Source organism: Drosophila tropicalis, unplaced genomic scaffold, assembly GCF_018151085.1.
Source record: "Drosophila tropicalis isolate 14030-0801.00 unplaced genomic scaffold, ASM1815108v1 contig_878, whole genome shotgun sequence".
Lineage (NCBI taxonomy): Eukaryota > Metazoa > Arthropoda > Insecta > Diptera > Drosophilidae > Drosophila > Drosophila tropicalis.
Window position 1 is genome coordinate 1,483,750 of NW_027173374.1, and position 19,713 is coordinate 1,503,462.

Here is a 19,713-nt window from a genome sequence, read left to right on the forward strand (position 1 = left end):
TTCAGATATCTAGTTTACTTTACTAGTTTACTTACTAGTTTACTTACACACATTTAGAATTTGGATAGATTTTCTTTTCCATTCTAGAAAAAGTCAAGCAATAATACATTAATAAGTCCTTTATATTTCAAATCAAGTATCTTTTTTTAGAACGAATACTTATACATTTTAAGTTTTTAAAACAAGTTTCCCAGTGATCCAGAGTCGTGCTTTTAGTGTGGCTTATATTCTTAGACTGAGATCTTTTCTGTGAGATTACTCATGCTTAAGGCATTTTGTTTGATGCTTGGGTACTGAGACTCGAATGGGTATCCATGAGGTTTGTTTTTTGTAATCGTTCTATTTCGTAAGGCATTCGCTTGCTTCGTAGTTCGTTTCCACCTAAGGTTATAATGCCAGCTTGCAATTTCAGGGTTTGCTGGATTGCAAATTTCGTGTGATGCTCCATAAATACACACATACATACATTGTATATGTAGGGAGGCAAATTCTTTATCGCATTTTTTTCATAATTTAGTTCAAAATATAAGAAATCATGTATATACATAAATACACTAATATGTATATGGATAAATAAATTCAGTCTTGACTTTTGCGATAACAACACACACTGGTTAGTTTTATAATAGGTTTTTATTTATAAATATTATTTTCTACCGAAACGATAAAACTACAAATACTTTACATTGAAAATTATTAAACAATTTGCAAAAGGTCAGAGATAATATTATTTTATTAAGTGTTATCAATTGTGATAACCATCGTATCAATTCTTTGAAATTTTTCATTTGAAACTTATTATTGGCAATGCCAAATTCAAACATTTGTTACTCATTTCGTAGGGTTTTAGTTTGATAAGCAACAAGTTTTATCAGTGCCATAAAAATATACATACATATGTGTATTTATGTTTATTTTTTTGCTGTATTTCGCTTATACCAGTCATTTTTGTTAGTCGAGTTCGGGAAATAAAGCTGTTTAGCCATAGAAATAGCCATTGTGGAAGATGGCAATCATTTTTAACGGTCACTGAAATCTTTAAAGTGTGGTGAAAATGTCTAAAAAATATAAAGACCAGACAGCGAAAAGCGGAAAAATCCCAAATTGTAAAGTACAAGCACACCATAAATAGAAAAGAAAAAGAAGCGAAACGAGGAAATAAAAGCTTGTAAATTCCATAAATTACAAAGATGCAGGAATTAGTTGAGATCTACTGGCATCCGAATATCCTAAGAGAATTCGTGGTTATCTACATTTGCCGTGGACGTAGCGACATCGATGTGGAATCGAATCTCATATGTTCGCGCCTGCGTCCGGATAGCGCCAAATTTGTGGCATTCGAGCAGCTGCCAAAACCAACAATCATTCAGCCAACAAGTACAAAAGACATTCACTTATCATTTCAATTTCTTTTAGCAAACATTCTTCTACTCAAACATTTATGTATCATTTTTGATTTTGTTTCCTTTCTTTTCTCAGAGCAAAAGTCTTCATTGCCCACCATACCCACCATTTCCTATACCGTGGGAAATCGCGATACACTCACATCGGTTGCGGCTCGCTTTGATACCACGCCATCGGAATTGACGCATTTGAATCGCTTGAATAGCTCCTTCATCTATCCGGGACAGCAGTTGCTGGTGCCCGATAAAAGTGCCAAAGATGATGCCTCCAGTAGCTCCACAAATGAGGCCGGTGACGGTGGCGGCGGAGGCAGTGTTTCTGGAAAGTCCAGTCCCGAGCGAAAATTGTCTAGTGATGAGAGCAAAGGTATGTAACCACCAGCACGCCAACACAATTCAACAATAATTGTCACATTCACGCGTTCGCTTTGGAAATGGTGTGCAAATTGGTGCGAAGCAAAAATCTGCATTTTATTCTTTTGCATTTTTTTTTTTTTAAATTCGTCTTTTGCATGGCTTTAAAAAAAACACTTGGCGCGCTACATTCAAATAGCTAACATTGGCATGTTGCGATTAACAGCACACTGTTACCAGTTAACAGTCACCAGATGATTGTAGAGATGGGAATAATTTCGACTACATTATCGAAAAATCGAAACACTAGCGTTTACTCACGCGATTTAAAACGCGTGAGTAAACCGCTCGAACATTTGAGTAAACGCGCGAACATGTTCGAGTTCGCGAGTAAACCGCTCGAACATGTTCGAGTTCGTGAGTAATGTTGTGTTTATAAAAATGTGTTTATAATTTAAAAAATTTTAAAATTTAATAACGTACTGAGTGAAGTGAACTAAAAAACGCAGTTTAATTATCCTGCAAGGTGTATAAATTGGCTAAAAGTATTTGCAAGTCAGCCGCAACGTCAGCATGCACACGGCCGTGTTTTGGCGCAACGGAGGTGATTTGGACTGTTTATTCTATTTGTTATTGTTATTTACCAAAAAATTGTGTTAATTTGTCGGACAAATTAAAGGCATTGTAGTGGCCTTCAGTTTAACTATGAGTCCTCCTTAAAATTCAAATCTATAAAAGTAAAGTTCCAACACGTCAGAAAAAAAGGTTTTAAAATATGATGACGCGTATGGGGTTTGGTTGAGGTGGAGCAGTGTGTCAAGGGGTGCTTATGAGGGTGGGAGGAGTTTTTAAACTATGAAATAAATCAAATTTCGCCACACACTATTATATATTATTGTTTATTATCTTATCGGCGCTACCCACAATTTTGATATAAATCACAAAACCAACAAACACAAAAAAAGAACGTAGAACAAAATTAAATCAGAGTCACCTGCCTTGCATTGGTCTATAACTAATCCCTTTTTAATGATCTCTGAATTTATAGATATACTCGAGGGTCTTCGCCCGGGTTCACCCAAGCCTGGCCACATTGAGCGCGTGTCATCCAATAGCCAGGCCGAGGAGGAGGCCAATAAGAGCGATGATCCTGTGATTACGCAACGTTTCCTCAAGATTAATGTACGTCACATTACCGATGGTCAGGGAGTTGTGGGCGGTGTTCTTCTGGTTACACCCAATGCCGTAATGTTTGATCCCAATGTCAGCGATCCTCTGGTCATTGAGCATGGCCCTGAAAGCTATGGTGTGATTGCACCCATGGATTTGGTGGTAAATGCAGCTATTTTCCACGACATTGCCCATATGCGTGTGGCTGGTGGAGCTGTTGGCAGTACCACGGAAACTGAGAAGCCAGAGATCTATTATCCTAAACCAGTATTAGTCGAAGAGGACTCCAAGGAATTGCCGGACCAATCAGCGGGAGCAGCCCAGGGTAAACTTATTTCATTCACTCTCCAAAACTAAATGGAAAATAAATTGCTATTCGTTTATTGTAGCTGAAGGTAGTTCCCTGGAGATAGCCGATGATCAGGAATCGTTATGCTCCAGCACAGGACGTGACGGTGATGCTTTTCCCAAAGCCTTTGATCGTGAACGTGTTGGGGTAACTACAAATCGATTCATCTATCAATCATGTTCTTTTCTAATCTTATTTTGATAATGTCGTTTTAATAGGATTCATCAGCAGAAGCCAAAGATAGCGCTAAGACTGACGCTCAGGGAGAGGATTCGAATGAGGAGCAGCAGCAGGACGATGACAAGAAAGAAACAGGCCTGGGCCTTGGCAATACACGCTCTACACTCGAGGAGCGACGCAAAAGTCTATTAGATCATCACTGGGCAATTCCGAGCAAAGATCGGTTAGTTTATCAACATATTAAAAACGCCCGTAAAAACCATTTTTATTTGCTTTGCTTATAATATTGTTTAAGTTTGTTTGTCAAGCTGCAAAAGTTGTTTCTAAATGAAACAATATTTGTTTCTCTTCAGTTTATTTAATTTCCATTTTGTTTATTGTTTTCACAAGTGATAGGGAATCACTAACTAGAGCTCCTCGGCCTTTGTATTAGTTGTCAAGTGCATATTTTTTATGCACTACAGATACCAATCTTTTAACTTTTGCATAATCTTTATATAAATTCTACGAATACATCTTAATTTTATTCATTTCCGTTTAGTTTCTTATCAGCAGCATTAGTAATTATGATGAAATGTTAATAATTAACCAATTGAATGAATTATAGTTACGAATGCTTAAATAATCTGTTGAGCGACTTTACAAGAAAAAGTTGACACTCTAGTGCCTTGGCATTGTTTAAAACTTCGGTTTGCCGAAGATATTTCACAATTCTTAATTGTTATTAATAATTATCTGTTTGTTTTTCTCATTTCTGTTTTTATTTTCATATGTGTTTATTGAAAAACTTCAACGACCAAATCCGATAACTAAAATATTGTCAATCCCATCATATGCAATTCGGCTAAATCCATATGTGTTACTTATAATGCTTCACACAATCCACAACACCAATCCACCTAAATGTTCCTACCTTGTATATTTAAATCTGCATCATCCGCAAAACTGCATCGCAATTCTTTCTGTGCATATTTTTGTTCCTTTGTGTTTATGTGAAATTACTCAGCTATTATTTGTCTAATTCCCGAAGATCATCGGAAGACGAGGGCGACAATGAATCAAACATAACCGTCGACAGCGGACCACGTGTACCGGAGGCACTCTCGGCCACCAGTTCGGTGAGCCAGCACAGTGGCACAACGGCTACATCTGTGGCTAGTGGCATGGCAACTGGTGGACAATTGCCACCACTTCCACCACTACCACCACCAGCTGGCATTGATCTAGAGCATTTGGAGCAATTGTCGAAACAATCGTGCTATGACTCGGGCATCGATATACGCGAACCCATTCCCAACATACAGCCGATACCAAAGAAAACCGTTTACAGTGATGCTGATATTGTCCTTAGCTCCGACTGGGTACCACCGAAAACCATAGTGCCAACGCACTTTAGCGAATCGCCGCCACGTAGCACCATATTGGGACAGAGCTTGGATGCCGGCGTCGGAGTTGGTGGGGCACGCAAGAAGACCTCAAGCGTTAGTTTCAGTGTTGACGATGAAGCTGCCCAGCAGGCCCAAGCAGCAGCAGCGGCAGCCACCGATAAACAAGCCGATAAGAAGAATAAGGTAAGCTAAGGCTTGGTTTAAGCTCGGCATTGATCAGTAATTCATCTTATAAACTCTTGCTCTTTTGCAGATGTTGAAGCGTCTTTCATATCCCCTGACCTGGGTGGAGGGACTAACTGGCGAGGGATCGGGCAGTGGAGTTCCGTCCTCTAGTGGCAGCCTCAATAAGTCAGCTGACACAGATTCGGCTCCAAATACTGGTGATTCCAATCAGAGTGTCTTTTCCAAAGTATTTTCTAGGTGAGTGCGATACTCAAGTCATTCCTTCAATTATCTATGAATTTACCTATATCTTTGATCGACTTATATAAATTGGATAAAAAAATTTGTTTATTTCGTTAAAACCGAAAATGCTTACGTTCGTTTTTGCGGATCGGCTGCTTTGCAAACATTTCTTCAACATTATTTTCTTTTCACACACTACACACTAATGCACACAACACAACACAAAAATCTATATGACATCAATATAAAATATATGTATATATATATAAATAGCTCGCCCATAACTCTGGTCTCAGAGTTGGGCGGGAATTTGTTCTCAAAAACACCATCCGAAGACTCTGGTGGCTCGCCAGTGCCGCCATTGACTCCGCATTCAACACATTCCGAGGGTCACATGACCTATGGGTAAGGCAGTACATGCATACTTGCTGTTGTTGTTGTTGTTATACCATATTGATGATGTTGATGTTGTTGTAGTTGAACAGTGATCAAAGTCATGTACTTACTTTCATCATCCAGCTGACTTATTTGTAAATTTTTGAAATCATTTTCAACCTTCATTGTGAATGCGGGAAAAAGTTTCGAACTTTTAATAATTATATCAATTATTCTTCATCAGACGTTCCTCAATTGGTACCTTTATACGTCCACATTCATCGGAGGGCACCTCGTCGAGCACCAAACTGAAGGAGGTTAAACAGCAGCCCAAATTGGATTATCGTTCCATGGTCTCGATGGATGACAAGCCGGAACTATTTATCAGTGTGGACAGTGAGTTTAAACGGTCGTTTATCTGATTTATAGGATACTGATTTACCTAATGCGATTTCAGAACTAATACCACGTCCAGCACGAGCCTGTCTTGACCCACCATTATATTTGCGCCTGCGTATGGGTAAACCCATTGGCAAGGCTATACCGCTGCCAACCTCTGTTATGTCCTATGGCAAAAACAAGTTGCGCGCCGAATATTGGTTCAGTGTGCCCAAGAATCGGTAAGTGATTGTAATTAATGAATAAGATGACAATTTAAACCGAAACTCTTCTCGTATTTAGCGTTGATGAGCTCTATCGCTTTATAAACACCTGGGTGAAACACCTGTACGGTGAGCTGGATGAAGAGCAAATCAAGGCGCGTGGCTTTGAATTGATTCAAGAGGATACCGAATGGACCAAGAGCGGCACCACCAAAGCAGGCCTTGGCGGTGGCAGTCAAGATGGTGAAGAGATCAGCGATCTAACCCGTGAATCCTGGGAGGTGAGTTTCATGCCGTTTAATCACAATATCAAATCTTCAATTCTTCCCGAGCTCTATATCTCTCTTTTTTCCTATCTGTCATCATTTTAACTCTTTTGAACTCTATATTTTTTCTGAGAAAACCAAAATATGAAATTCAAATTTACTTTTAGGAAACTAATTATTCTATTATTATTATTGAATTGAAAAACCATAAAAAAAAGAAAGAAATTTAAAACAAATTTAATGTAAAATTTCTCTTATATTGTCAATGCGTTCTTTCTTCTTGTTTTATCCTTTTCTTTCAATTTGATTTGCATTCTTTTTCTGTATTCCAAACTAATTAAATGAAAAACGACAACTCAAAAAATAATATAACCAAAAACCAACATCAAAATGGGCATCCAAAACAAACTCTTATGATCCAATCTAATATTATATATCTATAACTCCTAAATAAACATATATATACATTTATATATATATTATATATATAAACAGCTTATAAAGGCTCCATTTGCCAAGACCTACAAGATTATAAAAACGGCATCGCATGCCGCATCGCATGATTTGGAATTGTTGGGCGGCGAGGTTAGGAAAAACTACAAAATTTTCAATCTCTATGATTTTTTATTTCTTTTTGTATCACCAAAAAAACCAAAAACAATTCTCTTCACCTAAGAAAACAAACTTAAATGTGTTGTTGTCCGCACAAGTAAACAAACAAATGAAAAGAAAAAAAGAATTAAAAATCAAAAAAAGGAAAAAGAAATATTTAAAAATGAAAATCTTTTCTTTTTCTCGAACTTGTGTGAAACTTTGAATTTTCTTTGTTTGTTATTTGATAATTCAATTTAATTTAATGCTCGCTTTAGTTTTAGTTTTGTAGAATTCAAAAGTCACCTTCAACCATTTAATGGTTTTTGCACCTAATTTAAACAGCACTTTTGTTCTCTTAAACGTTGTGGCACACACGCACACCCAATTACACCAACTTTGTAAATTTATTGAAAATTTATTCCTTCCAATTCACCTTTGTTTTTCATCATTTTACATAATTTTGTCCTTTAATTATCCTGACTATCATATTGGCTCAGTCTCTTATATCCCCCCCACCCAAAGCGAGCGAGATTCATTAACTCAGTTTTTAACTCAACAAAAAAATGTTTGTTTCAAAAAAGATATTGGCAAAGTTGTTTAATTTTTAAGCATTCACACATTTTCATTAATCATAATTGGAATAATTCAATTCGTTTTGGGCGTTTATCAAACTGGACAAATTAAAATACATTCCAAGGGAATTTCGTTTAGAATATAAGTATCTAATGAAGTTTAATATTATCTTCTCACAGATCTCTCTGATCCAAATAGACGCCTGTCAATCTGTCGATCAATAACCTTTTTTTTTTTAACCCACACACTTTTCTGGCTTTAATGTTAACCCAAATTTCCAACCGCAATTGTTTTTTGTTGTGTTACGCAAAGTAAAGCCAAGTAAATTAACCCATATGCATAGATATCGGTTTTAATTCCGATTTGGGGAGTGGGTGGTTGAAACCTTGCTATAGCTCCTCATATTTGTCTGTTCTTCGCCTATATCTCGAATGTAAACAAGCCAAATTGATATGCTAATTGGCTTAGCAATGGATGAGAAAAGTTTCTTGCCTTCGTTTTGATGAAGCAATGTCAAACAGTTGTATTGATATAAATAATGGGTGGATATTAAAAGCCGTGTACGATTATTACAACAATTAGCACCATTTACAGATTTACGAACATTTACTTGCGCAATTTTCGGATGCGCACGTTTTTCCCCTAAAAGCGTGCCTTTTAATTTAGTGCACCATTCCAAGAGTTAAGTGTTTGTTGAATCTTTATAATTTATTTCCAATACTTTGATGAAGTATTCACAGTCTTTTTGTTATCACTGTCGTGTTGTTTTGTTATTTTCTTTTAATGGCATCTCTTATCAGGCTTTCTTCAAGATGCGAACAATTTCCCAATCATTATCAACAGAATGGCAAACACACACAAATGAACAAAGTGTTTCCTCATTAGCAGCAAACTTAATGCATTTGATTATACAGTTTACTCGGAACTTTTGTTTGAATGATAACCCTTTCTCACCTCTCGATTCTCTGCACATTAATTGAAAATCATCGTCTAAGAATGACCTCCAAAGGTGTAGCTTCCGTTTGGCGTCTCTTGTCCCTGGACAGAGGCTTTCAACTTGTTAGACAAAGACTTGTCATTCAATATGTCAAAAATATAAATTAGAAACAAAAGACAGAAATCAAAATGATATGCTGATGTTTGATGGATTCCTCTTTGTCTTCATCAGTTTGTCAGCTATGATAACTGAATATAATTACGCAATTCGCAATGTGCTTATCTTGGTCAAGTGTGCCAAAAATAAATTCTTAAAAATATAAAGAATTTTTCGTTGATTTCAAGTCAAGCTGATTTACTTGTGTGTGGGTTGACTTGCAAGTTAAGCAGGTTGTATCTCTATAACTTCTTCAATTCATCGAAATATCTAATTATAATTGTAAAAATTTGTTATAGTTTAAAACAGGTTTAAGAGTTCCTCCCTCAGCACATTTTGGTTGAGTCAAACTTACGCTTCTTGAACCAGTTTTTTTGTTGGTAATAACCATTTGATTTGACTTGTTACCATATTAAGGTTCGTAATGATTTTAATGAACCAATTGGCTGATGTTCGCTTAAAATTCTTTACTGACCATCAGATAATTATCTTTGGCGATGACCCAGTTTATTTTCTAAATATTAACATTGATTTTTTGAGTTAACCCCTCGTTTAACAAAAAGATTTTTCAATATTTCGTAATTTAGTTAAACTAGTTTAATAAAAGAAAACCTACAAAACCAGTCAAGTGATCAAAAGATATTGATTACAGCATCTTAATCTAAATATAAAATCATATTAAGAATGTGGTATATATTCATTTAAATCGGCTTAAATTGGAATCATTCAACATGAAGAGAGAGAGTAGCAGTGAGAAACTCAACAAGTTCTCAGTTAGACTTCATATTATCACATCATAATCATTATCAGGACTAACCGGTTATTTAGTTTAACTACGAAGCGTGCCTGCACATAAATATTTTCATCATTTGGTCATTCAATCAGTTGGTCATTCAACTAAATAGACATTTCAGAGTTCAAAAATGAAAAGTCAATTTGATTTCAATCCGTTTTGCGGCTACTTAATAGAATCTAACTAAATTCTAATTAAATATAAATTAAAAACTCAAACAAATAGTATATATAGCAATTGTCATTTAGCCGGTTTTTGAATTTTGTTTTTGTTGTTGTTGTTTGTTTTGCTGCTCATCAGCTGAGCGGGGGGGTTATCATCATTATTTATTTTCGATTTTAAATCCGGTTTTATATAGAGTCCACTGTCTGTCGTCGTTTAGAAAAAAAGTGATGCGCTTTATTTTTGTGTTTGCCTCTTTTGTTGGGCTCAATTAGCTAACAAAAAAGGAAGAGTATACCGACCTACTATGCATTCTTCGTCCTCCAAACACCCTTCTCCCTCTCCCTCTGTGATCTGATCCACTGTGTGACGTCAGCAATTGGTTGGTGTCATATTGACTATTGTTGTTGCTATGTACATTTGTACGATCAATTAGTTCCAATGAAGTTGAAAACAATTGAGGAACAAAAAGACTGAAATAAAAGCTAAAAGAGGCAAACGAAAAACACAAAAAGAACCAGAAAATTGCAATGTTTTTTAAAAACTTTAATTGCGCATTTTAACACACACTCATTTCGAAGCATTTCTCTCTTTTCATAATGATGGCAATTACATTTACAACATTCTTGACAGATCAGAGTCAGAGTAAGGGGCGTGGCCTAAAGGCCATTTGCATATCGTTATGGTTTTAGTTTAAAGACCCACCAGAATGATCCAAAGGGGTGTGGCTCCAGTTGGCTATTAAACACAATTTATGGTTAGGAAGTTATTTTTAGACTGCAAGAAAAGCTAACAACAAGGAAATGTTAAACGATTTCTAGGCAGTTAATAACAAAAAATGTAATAATACAAACCTTTCTCTTAACACTTGAATAAACAATAAACACTGCAATTATTCTACAGGATTTTCCATTTCGATACGTCTTTGGTTTCTTTCAATTGAAATTACTTACTTAATAATCAAAATAATGCCAATTTCTGCTTTCTGTTTAGCTAAGATTGGATAATAGATATAGTTACTAAGTAAAATCCAAGTATGTTTGGGCCCAGTCGATAAAATGTATATATATTAACTGATTTTATCGTATTGCATTCCATTGAAATTGAAATGCAATTTGTGTTTTAATCAATTGATTGACTTGGCATTGTGTTTGCTATTGTCTTTTGTTTATAAAGCTGTAAACTAAAGCAAAAGACAAACAACCAATTGCAAATATTGAAAGCAAAAGAGTCGACTTTAAGATATCGTGGAATTCTATATACTTTACCCAGGTAAAGGTTAAACTTTCTTAGGCAGATGAATGCTAGTGAAACTCTGCTTAAAAGGTTTCGGCACTTATCTCAATTTTAACTACTAAACTATCACAAAACTTAGTGTTTTAAGGTGAATAATATGGTAATTTATGTAAGACTTAACTAATTCTCGAAACGTCTTATAACTTATTCTAAAAAGTTTTCCTACAGAACTAACAACTTAACTTTTCTCTACCTTTTCATGGCTTTTACAACTAAAATTAGTTAGATAAGATCGTATGACTTTTCCATTTCCACTTGTTAATGCAGATTAATGGTTCTACAAAGCTTTATAAGATTATCCTTGAATGGGATGGATAGCATACCCCAACTTATAGGCAAACAGAGAGACCAAGAGCTACAGTTACACTCCCCCCTTTACAGCCCCACCCCTCCAATTTGGTCCACCTGCGAGTTATCAGTAAAAGCGTCGCAGCAGCTGCTGCTCAGGCTGCGGCTGTGCCTGAGCCATGTTTGTTGCTGCTGCTATTGGTTGGGCAGAGCTGCCAGCAGAGCGGAGCTTTGACTTTTGTTTCTTCTTGTTGTTATTTTTTAACTTTTTTTTTAGTTTTCGTAATACATTCAAGCCGCACAGTCGCGTCTTCGCTGTGGTCCCGCTTCTTGCTTACCATTTGCCCCTCTAGGCCCTTCAGTTTATTTGTCTCCCCCAAAAATGTGACAATTTAAATACATGAATACAAAAATATATAATTTTTGGCAGTTGTGCAAATAAAGAAAAAAAGAGAAACAAAAATAACATTTTAAAAACGAAAACAGAGCGTATCCAAAATTAGCCACGCTTTAAAAAAGAAAACCAAAAAACAACAGAGAAACAGCAAAAGAAAAATACCAAAAAAAAACTAAGAGAAGCAAAAAACACCTCAAAATGAGCGCCAAAGCGATGAAACTATCCAAAATAGCCAAATACATAAAGAAAAAGGTAAACAAATTCTTAAGATACAATTTAGTCTAGTGTACGGATTTCAAATCAAAGCACAGGGTGAAAGTTTTACACAACAAAAAACCGACGGAAAAACCAAGAAATCTTGAAAAACAAAATATCCAAAACGAATTTTTGGTTGAGAAATTTTGAAATATTTTTTTGTTTTATGTAATCAACTCGTGTGCCGCCAATTGCCAATTGCTATAAACAGAAGCAAAAAAGTATTCAATGCCTTGGCCATATATGTAGATCGATCGATCGAACGAACATTCGTCCGTCCAATCATCCAATCCGAGTGAGAGGTCGCATGCTAATTCTCTCCTCCATGTCGTCGTCGTCCAACAACAATCAGCATGTAAATGTCATAAAACAAAACGAAATACAAACACACATACAGAAAATAATTTTTATAAACAAATTCCCTACGTATTATATATTCAAATATATAATATGAGACATAAGACATTTGGCCCAGCAATTTTTTGTTTTCTTTCGTGCCACAAATAACATATGGCAAATTATCAACCAAATTAAGCAAATTGCTTTTTTTTTTCTATAATGTGTGTCAATTATTGGCCTAGGACCTAGACAAGTTTTTACAATCTAGTGATGTTTGTTCAAAGTTATAGTTATAAATAAGTCAATGCCTGGACGCGACTGGTCCATCTCTCAACTAGAAGAAACTAACTAAGCCACTAACTAAGAGATACAATTTAGTATAAGTCAAAAGATTTATGCTCTCGTCTTTAATGGATACAAATTCGTTTTACACATGAGAGACTTTGGTTCGCGTCTTTATTTGTTTTGTCTTAGACAAAGGTGGAAATTATGTTACGGAAATATATGCAAATCGATTAGTTGGGCAAAAGAATATGTAAATTTTAAGTAGCCAACACAATTAGATCACTTCATGGAAGCAAAATCATCATATACATACTTATATATGTTAATTCTCCATTGTCCAATAAACTTCACATGGAATCTAAGCTAATACAAACTTATAACATGCCACAGACTATTCCCCTGACTTTGTATAGATTGAGAGAAAAAGTATATCGTTCAGACGTCTTGTTGTTTCTTGGGATTATAATAAATTAAACAAATTGACGACCAATTTTCCAAATAATTCTTTTAATTGGAATATCAAATGCTTCCAATTGTGAAAAGATAATGTTTAGACTTCATTATTGTGTTTTTGGGAAAAACCGAAACAGACTGTTTCCTTTGAAAGTAATACAAATGTGGCCTAATATTTATTTTGTCTGTGTTGGCACTTCTATGAGCTGCAGTTGCTGTTACAGTTGTTTCTTCTAACCTCAAATGATATAGTTAAAAAGTCTGCCTTTTCAACACACATTTCTCTATATCTTTGCCATCAATCATGTTTGTTTCCTCTTTTGTCTTCGCGTCTCTTTTTATCGTTCCGATCTTCACATTGAAAGTTTTGTACATTTTTTGGGTGAAATTAAATTTAATGTTTCGCCAATACCAATTGGACTTGCAGATACCCTTAGTTTCGACAAGAATGTGATTAGCATAAAGACATATATTATTTCATTTTATTACCAACTTGTGACTTGATTTAGAAATTCCAATGTGACTCTAGACTTGGACTTGATCCGGTTTCTTCCAATATATATATATGTATGTAGTTATAATGCTCATTTTAAGATTCCATTTCAATTTAACAATCTTTTGGTATATTTTGTACATTTCGTTTTTTGACATTTCTTTCACCTTTAGCTTTGCTGTTTGAGGTGGGGAGGTGGGTTGGTGGTGGGGTCATAAGGTGCGGAATGATCTCTTTAATTATCTTGTTTAAATTGAAACCTTTTTTGACTGTAATTAAATTGTCGAATACTAAACTCACCGACAATTTCTATTTTATAAAAAAAAAACAACAACAACAAAAGCAATAACAACAACAACAGCGTCGGCAGCGAAATTCAATGCGAAAAACAAACAAAAAACCAACCAATTGTAAAAAGTTGAGTGAATTATACTATATATGCTAGGGGAAGGGGGGGAAGAGAGCTGGGAGAGAGGTGATATTTACCTGCTTATGTCCACAATATAACTATATATAGTATATTTAAATATGCTTTTGTTTAGATTGTATTGAGGGGGTTTATATTTCAAATGCTTGACTGCCATTTCATTTATGGGAAAGAAGGTGTGGCATCACCATCACCAACAATATAAGTGGATACTATAGAAGTGAATGTAAACATACATTTATTTTCATTTTGACGCTTTAAATAAGTTTACATTTAAGAAATCTATGCTGATTATTGTAGGAAATCCTTAAAAATTGTACTGTGCTTTGCGATTCAAGTCATAATGGTCAGAGAATTTCCAGTTCAGCCGTATATAGAACCCTAGAACCTGCTTCTTTAAAAATTGAAGACCTCTTGCAAAAATTAGGAAAGAGGATGCATTACAAGACTTCACATGGTTTTCGTCAGACGATTCTCAGTTTATTTTATATTGTTACAACTTAACACCCAATTCTAAGAAAAACTCATTCCAACTTACCCAGAAAGAACATGGCAAAGATCTTATATTCAGGAGGTCGAGATCACTAGCATGGCTTTTGTATATAGGCACTGAGGATAATAGGAATTCGTGAGGTAACAAAAATGCTAACTGAAACTGATATGTCCACTTTTACCTTTCCGACCACCTCTTCTTGTTCCTTTCTAGACTAAAATTCGAAATGCTTGAAATATAGTCCTTTATGATTCAAACATGAAATCATTCAATATTTATAACTATTTGTCATTTTAAAATTATATGCTTGCTACTACAGCATCAGAACTTTTGATACACTTCATCATCATGAGGTTATATAATCCTCTCTAATGATTAAATTCACGCTATTTTGCAACTGCCTTGTGGCAGCTTCTCTCTTTCTTTCACTCTCTTAGTCTGATTTATAGGGTTTCCATTCCTCTTACCTATATAACTACGATTACCAATAGCAACTACCGGCAATTGTTGTTGTTGCTATTGTGGAACATGTTTTGGATTATATTTCTGGTAATATAATATCAAAACAGCTTGTCAGCCAGTCTGTTGTCGTTTTGACAATAGATCTCTGCTTCAAACAACATCATTATGATCCGTCATTATGATCATTGTAGTCGTCATCATAGACAAAACAACAAACCGGACAAATTGTAGTTAGATAGATCATAAACACGTGATTATATTTCATCATTGAGGTCGTTGGTTGCCAAAATTGTAAAAAAAAAAAAAAATTTATAATGGAATGGATAATTGCATGGCGCGCAAAATAAAAATTATAGATATTTCATTGAATTATGTTATAGATGTCTTCCGTTTCTTTCAAATGAGGTCAAATAACAGTTGAAATATTGCAATTTAGGTTGTGTGTGTGAAGAATCAGCTAAAAATCTACTAATAATGGCAATTAGTATATGAAAATTAAAGTCTCAATGTGATATTTGTGTTGGATTGTTTCAGAAAACTTTATTATTTGGAAAATATTGGCTAGTTTGAATGCCCTTGGTATGATATTCCATCTGTGTGTGTTTACCATAGTTCTGGTTCTTTTTGTTGATATCTTACTCACTCTTCGTCACACCCACAAAATTTGTTTAGTTATGGTTATCGTTACTAATGATAAAAAGCAACAGGTTGATAGCACTTTTCAGTAACAGCAACAATCACATTACCCGAGAAACCAGTTTCAAACCATGCAAATGCAAATAAATAAATAAACAAAGTTGTATATTGGCCAAAAAAACCTTGGCCCAATGCAACAAAATAAACAAAAACGACAGTAAAAACATAAGAAAGAAACAAAAAATGTGTGCCCTAGGTTAGTTTTGGGCCTAATAAACCCCTTTTCAACACCTTTCTCCATATAATTAGCGAAATTAGTCAGAAATATTACGTATACGCAGGGCAACATGTTTCAGGAAGGCTTAGCAACATTTGGTCAGCAACATGTTTACAAACCTGTTGGCACTAAAACAAGAATTGAAAACACAAGATAAATGCCAAAGAGAGAGAGAGAGGGGGCCAGAGAAAGAGAGCGTTGGCATTTAAGAGCATTGGCGCCCAACTCTCTCTCTCTTTTACACACTAACAAACTTTGCTCTCTTTCAACTTCTTTTTTGGGGCCGCATATTCGTTCTTTTTATTGGTTCTGTTTCGTCATGCTCCCCAGCCATCAACTCAGTCAGTCAGTCAGTTATTCAGTCGATGGGAGCAACTTGTTAGGAAATGAACGTTGAACAGGAACCAACTAACAAAAAAAGAAAAATAGAAAAAGAAATATTGAAAAAATGTTAAAGTAAACTACAAATAAAACAACAATCGAAATTGTCGCTGTGAATGTGTGTAAATAAAACACAGAAAAGAAAAGAGAAATATTTCGTTTACATGTATTATTGGAAAACCGATAAAAGCATAGAGCGTGATAAAAACTGTGGCAACAACACAGAAGGCAAACACAAAAAAAGAAGCAAAAGACACACACAAAGAAAAAAAGCTACAAACACTCGTGGGTCACAAGACTCAGCGGCCAACTGACACAGAGAGAGCAAACGCAAGAGAGTGAGAGAGCGAGACAGAGAAGGCAAAAGCTCCACCACCCACAAATGCTGCCGCTAAATGACTAAAGCTCTACACTAACAGGCCATAAAAGTGTGCATAGTTTGCTCTTTTCGTTCGGTTCTGAGGTGGGGAAAAATGTGGTTCATCGTCTTTGTGTTTGTGGCTGTTGCTGCCTGCGGTGGTTTAGCCGGTCGCAAATGGGGCAGATATCTGTATTTACATTATATACGGCATCTATTGCCACGTTCCATACAATCAGCCAAAAATCGTGCACCCACACCGCCTCTGTCACCCACCAAGGATGATCAGAGTCTGGAGGCACTGCTGGACGAGAGCGGTGAAATGCATGAAACGGTGAGTTTTGACGACAATGAATGACGTTAGACACAAGCGGATCCTATTCCTCCATTACATGTTTCAAGTTTACTTTCTAGAATTGTTACAGGGCACGTTTCAGTAATTACAAAACACTTAAGTCAAGTTAATTGCTTACATTGATTTGTAACTATTACAGCATTACTCAATATTATTGATTGTTAATAACAAACTTTGAGAACAAAATGAACCCAATCTGTTTGCAAGGGGTCAATGATCCTCTAAATGGAGAATCACCTCTTAACTCTTTCTTGACTAATTACTTTGACATTACACTTAGAGCACTCTAGAGTTTCACGACGACTTGTCACCTAGAAATCTTTGTGTATAAAGGGCAAAAAGCAAACAATAACAACAACAACGAGAACCCATTTACCTCTTAAAATACTAACCTAGACACTCTAAAATGTTAACAACTAATTAAATATTTAGCAAATGGAAATGTGGTTAACATTTAGCTATTGATATTACTTTTGTTATACAACACGAGAAAAAAATATATATTAAAATTTCACGCCCTCTTTCACAAGAAAAAGGCGAGACAAAAATTAAACAAATGCTGATAAGAAAGAAAGAAAAAAAACAATACAAATAAACAGCATTTAAGTAAGTAGCTAATAGTAGGTCTTACATTTATGCGTTATCTGAAATATTTGCCAAAAAAAAACAGGAAGAGTTTAAAATAAAACAAAAATATTTGCTAAATATAAATCAATCGACTACTACAGCCTACTTTAAGGGGTTATCATTGATTTATCCGTAATTGCTCTTGTAGAATTTCTACAAATTGTTGTAGACAAGTTTGCTAATCTCAAGAAAAAGTCATAGACCCCTCAATGAAACAAGTTTTGAAAAGTAGAGCATAAATTTACAATACGATATAAAATATCCCTTGGTATTCTAACAAAACAAAGTCTAAAAAAAAAAAAAAACGTCGGCTCTTAACTTGAAAAGGCCGTCAAAGTAATGCTTAACCCTTTTATACATTATATGTACATTACGATATGTGAGTGAAAGAACTTGGAGGTGATTTGCATTTTTTGTTTTGTTTTACCTTTTATGCTACTTTGCTTTTGAAGTTACTTTCTGCTTTGCTTTGAAGAGCGGGGCTATCAAATATCTTTCACACACACACACCAATTGGCAATACCTGTTTTCGCCACGTTGCTGTTGTTGTTCTTTTAGGCCGGTTCTTCTTTAGTTGGCTTTTTGTGTGTCTTCTTCTTTGACATGGCATTTTCGAAACAAAAAACCAGTTGATGCAGAACCGTTGCGGAATATGTTTGCCGCAGTGCCGCCATCTGAGGTATCTACAAAAAATTAAACAAAAAAGCCAGTGAAAAATTTCTAAATAATGTCAAAAAACTCATCTTCAACTTTATTTTCATCAAGGGCACATATAGTATATCAATTAATTTTATAAGGTAACCTTCGGCAAATTCCATTAGCCCCACTCTCTCTCTCTTATCTAGAAGAAAACAATTAGTTCAAATGGAATAATTTCAAGTGTTTGCAAATTAAAATTAAATTTTTGATTTCGATTTGAAGATTTTGATAATATGAAATATTGAAAGAAATATTGAAATCAAAATTTGCCCACTTTACCTTATCAATTGTGTGTGTTTAGCCCCTGTATTTCTCTTACTTCGAGTGCAGATCATAAACATTTATGAACCTATTTATAAAAGCCACTGGTTTATGACTGTTGTTTGGTTTGATTCTACCCCCTTGTTAAATAAGGCTAATTATATCTACTATAAATTGATTTTAACCTTTAATATGGAGGAACGCTGGTTTCATAACCGTTCAACTTAAACTGACTAACTTATAATAACATGGACCAACTGTTTGATATAATGACATCATTTCTCATAAATCTTCTGAGGTGCAAATATTTTTAAATATTTTACTTTTTACTCATGGAATACAAATGAATAACAATAACACTGATAAGATGGGATGAAATCATAAACAAAACAGAAAACTTGTTAAAATGGTTATTATCTTAATCTATAGAGCCAATTCAATTGATCAAGAGATTGTCTTCAGATTGACTTTTGATAAATGGAGTCCAAACATTTCCTTTTTATATTAGTCACCTGTCATTGATATGGTCCTTGCAAAACGGTTAAGATATGAATAATTTAAACGACAAAATTATCATTAAGTTAAAAATAAGACTCTCAAATGAAAATAGGTTGGGGGTAGGGTTGAAGGCAAAAACTATCTGAAAATTGTATAGTTTGTTGTTTTGGTTTATGATTATTATAATTCATATGCATATGCAGTGGATATTATCCACACAACCTTCACTAAGACTGACTAACTGACTGACTGCCTGGCTGACTGCTCCGCCTAGCCAATTGACAAACAAACTTAACGCTGCTCCGCGCTGCTTCACCAAAACTCTCGACAATGTCTCTCATTTTGCTCTCGGAACGATCGGCGGGGCGAGTTGAGGTTGATTCTGTTGCTTCTGTTGTTCGAGAGCCAATAAAAACCGTTGAACTGAAACCTGCTGCCAGTTGGTTTTTAAACGTGTTAACGGAAAGTTGCTAGTGTGTTGAAAGCAAAAAGAAAGAAAAAACCCCCCTCTGACACGCCCACAACGTTATTAAATTAAGAGATTTTGCGATAAACCACGTGCTCAAAAGGGTTCTAGGCGCCACGTGCGGGCACCGACATTTGAAGGGTGCATAACTTCAATTTTAATTCAAACAAAAGGGAAGATGTGCGAATTGTTAATCAATAATCATGAGGCGATCAATCGTGAGGTAAAAGAAGCAGAAAGAATATACACACACACAC

At 35.2% G+C, this 19,713-nt stretch overlaps 1 protein-coding gene across 20 annotated transcripts in view; it reads left to right on the plus strand.

Annotated features, from left to right (window-relative positions):
* The window catches only part of mtd (mustard), a 77,112-nt gene that overhangs the window by 41,700 nt on the left and 15,699 nt on the right, over positions 1-19,713 (plus strand). For 4 of the 20 annotated variants that reach the window (XM_068301865.1, XM_068301854.1, XM_068301857.1 and 1 more), the window contains 11 exons: positions 1,480-1,770; positions 2,806-3,252; positions 3,317-3,423; positions 3,495-3,679; positions 4,463-5,027; positions 5,098-5,267; positions 5,526-5,657; positions 5,872-6,023; positions 6,085-6,247; positions 6,309-6,510; positions 6,991-7,080. In XM_068301865.1, coding sequence (XP_068157966.1) covers positions 1,480-1,770; positions 2,806-3,252; positions 3,317-3,423; positions 3,495-3,679; positions 4,463-5,027; positions 5,098-5,267; positions 5,526-5,657; positions 5,872-6,023; positions 6,085-6,247; positions 6,309-6,510; positions 6,991-7,080 — 2,504 coding nt within the window. Of the gene's footprint in view, positions 1-1,479; positions 1,771-2,241; positions 2,362-2,805; positions 3,253-3,316; positions 3,424-3,494; positions 3,680-4,462; positions 5,028-5,097; positions 5,268-5,525; positions 5,658-5,871; positions 6,024-6,084; positions 6,248-6,308; positions 6,511-6,990; positions 7,081-11,610; positions 11,944-16,650; positions 16,885-19,713 lie in introns of those variants that run through there. The other 16 variants (XM_068301867.1, XM_068301863.1, XM_068301864.1 and 13 more) reach the window with 12 other exon arrangements.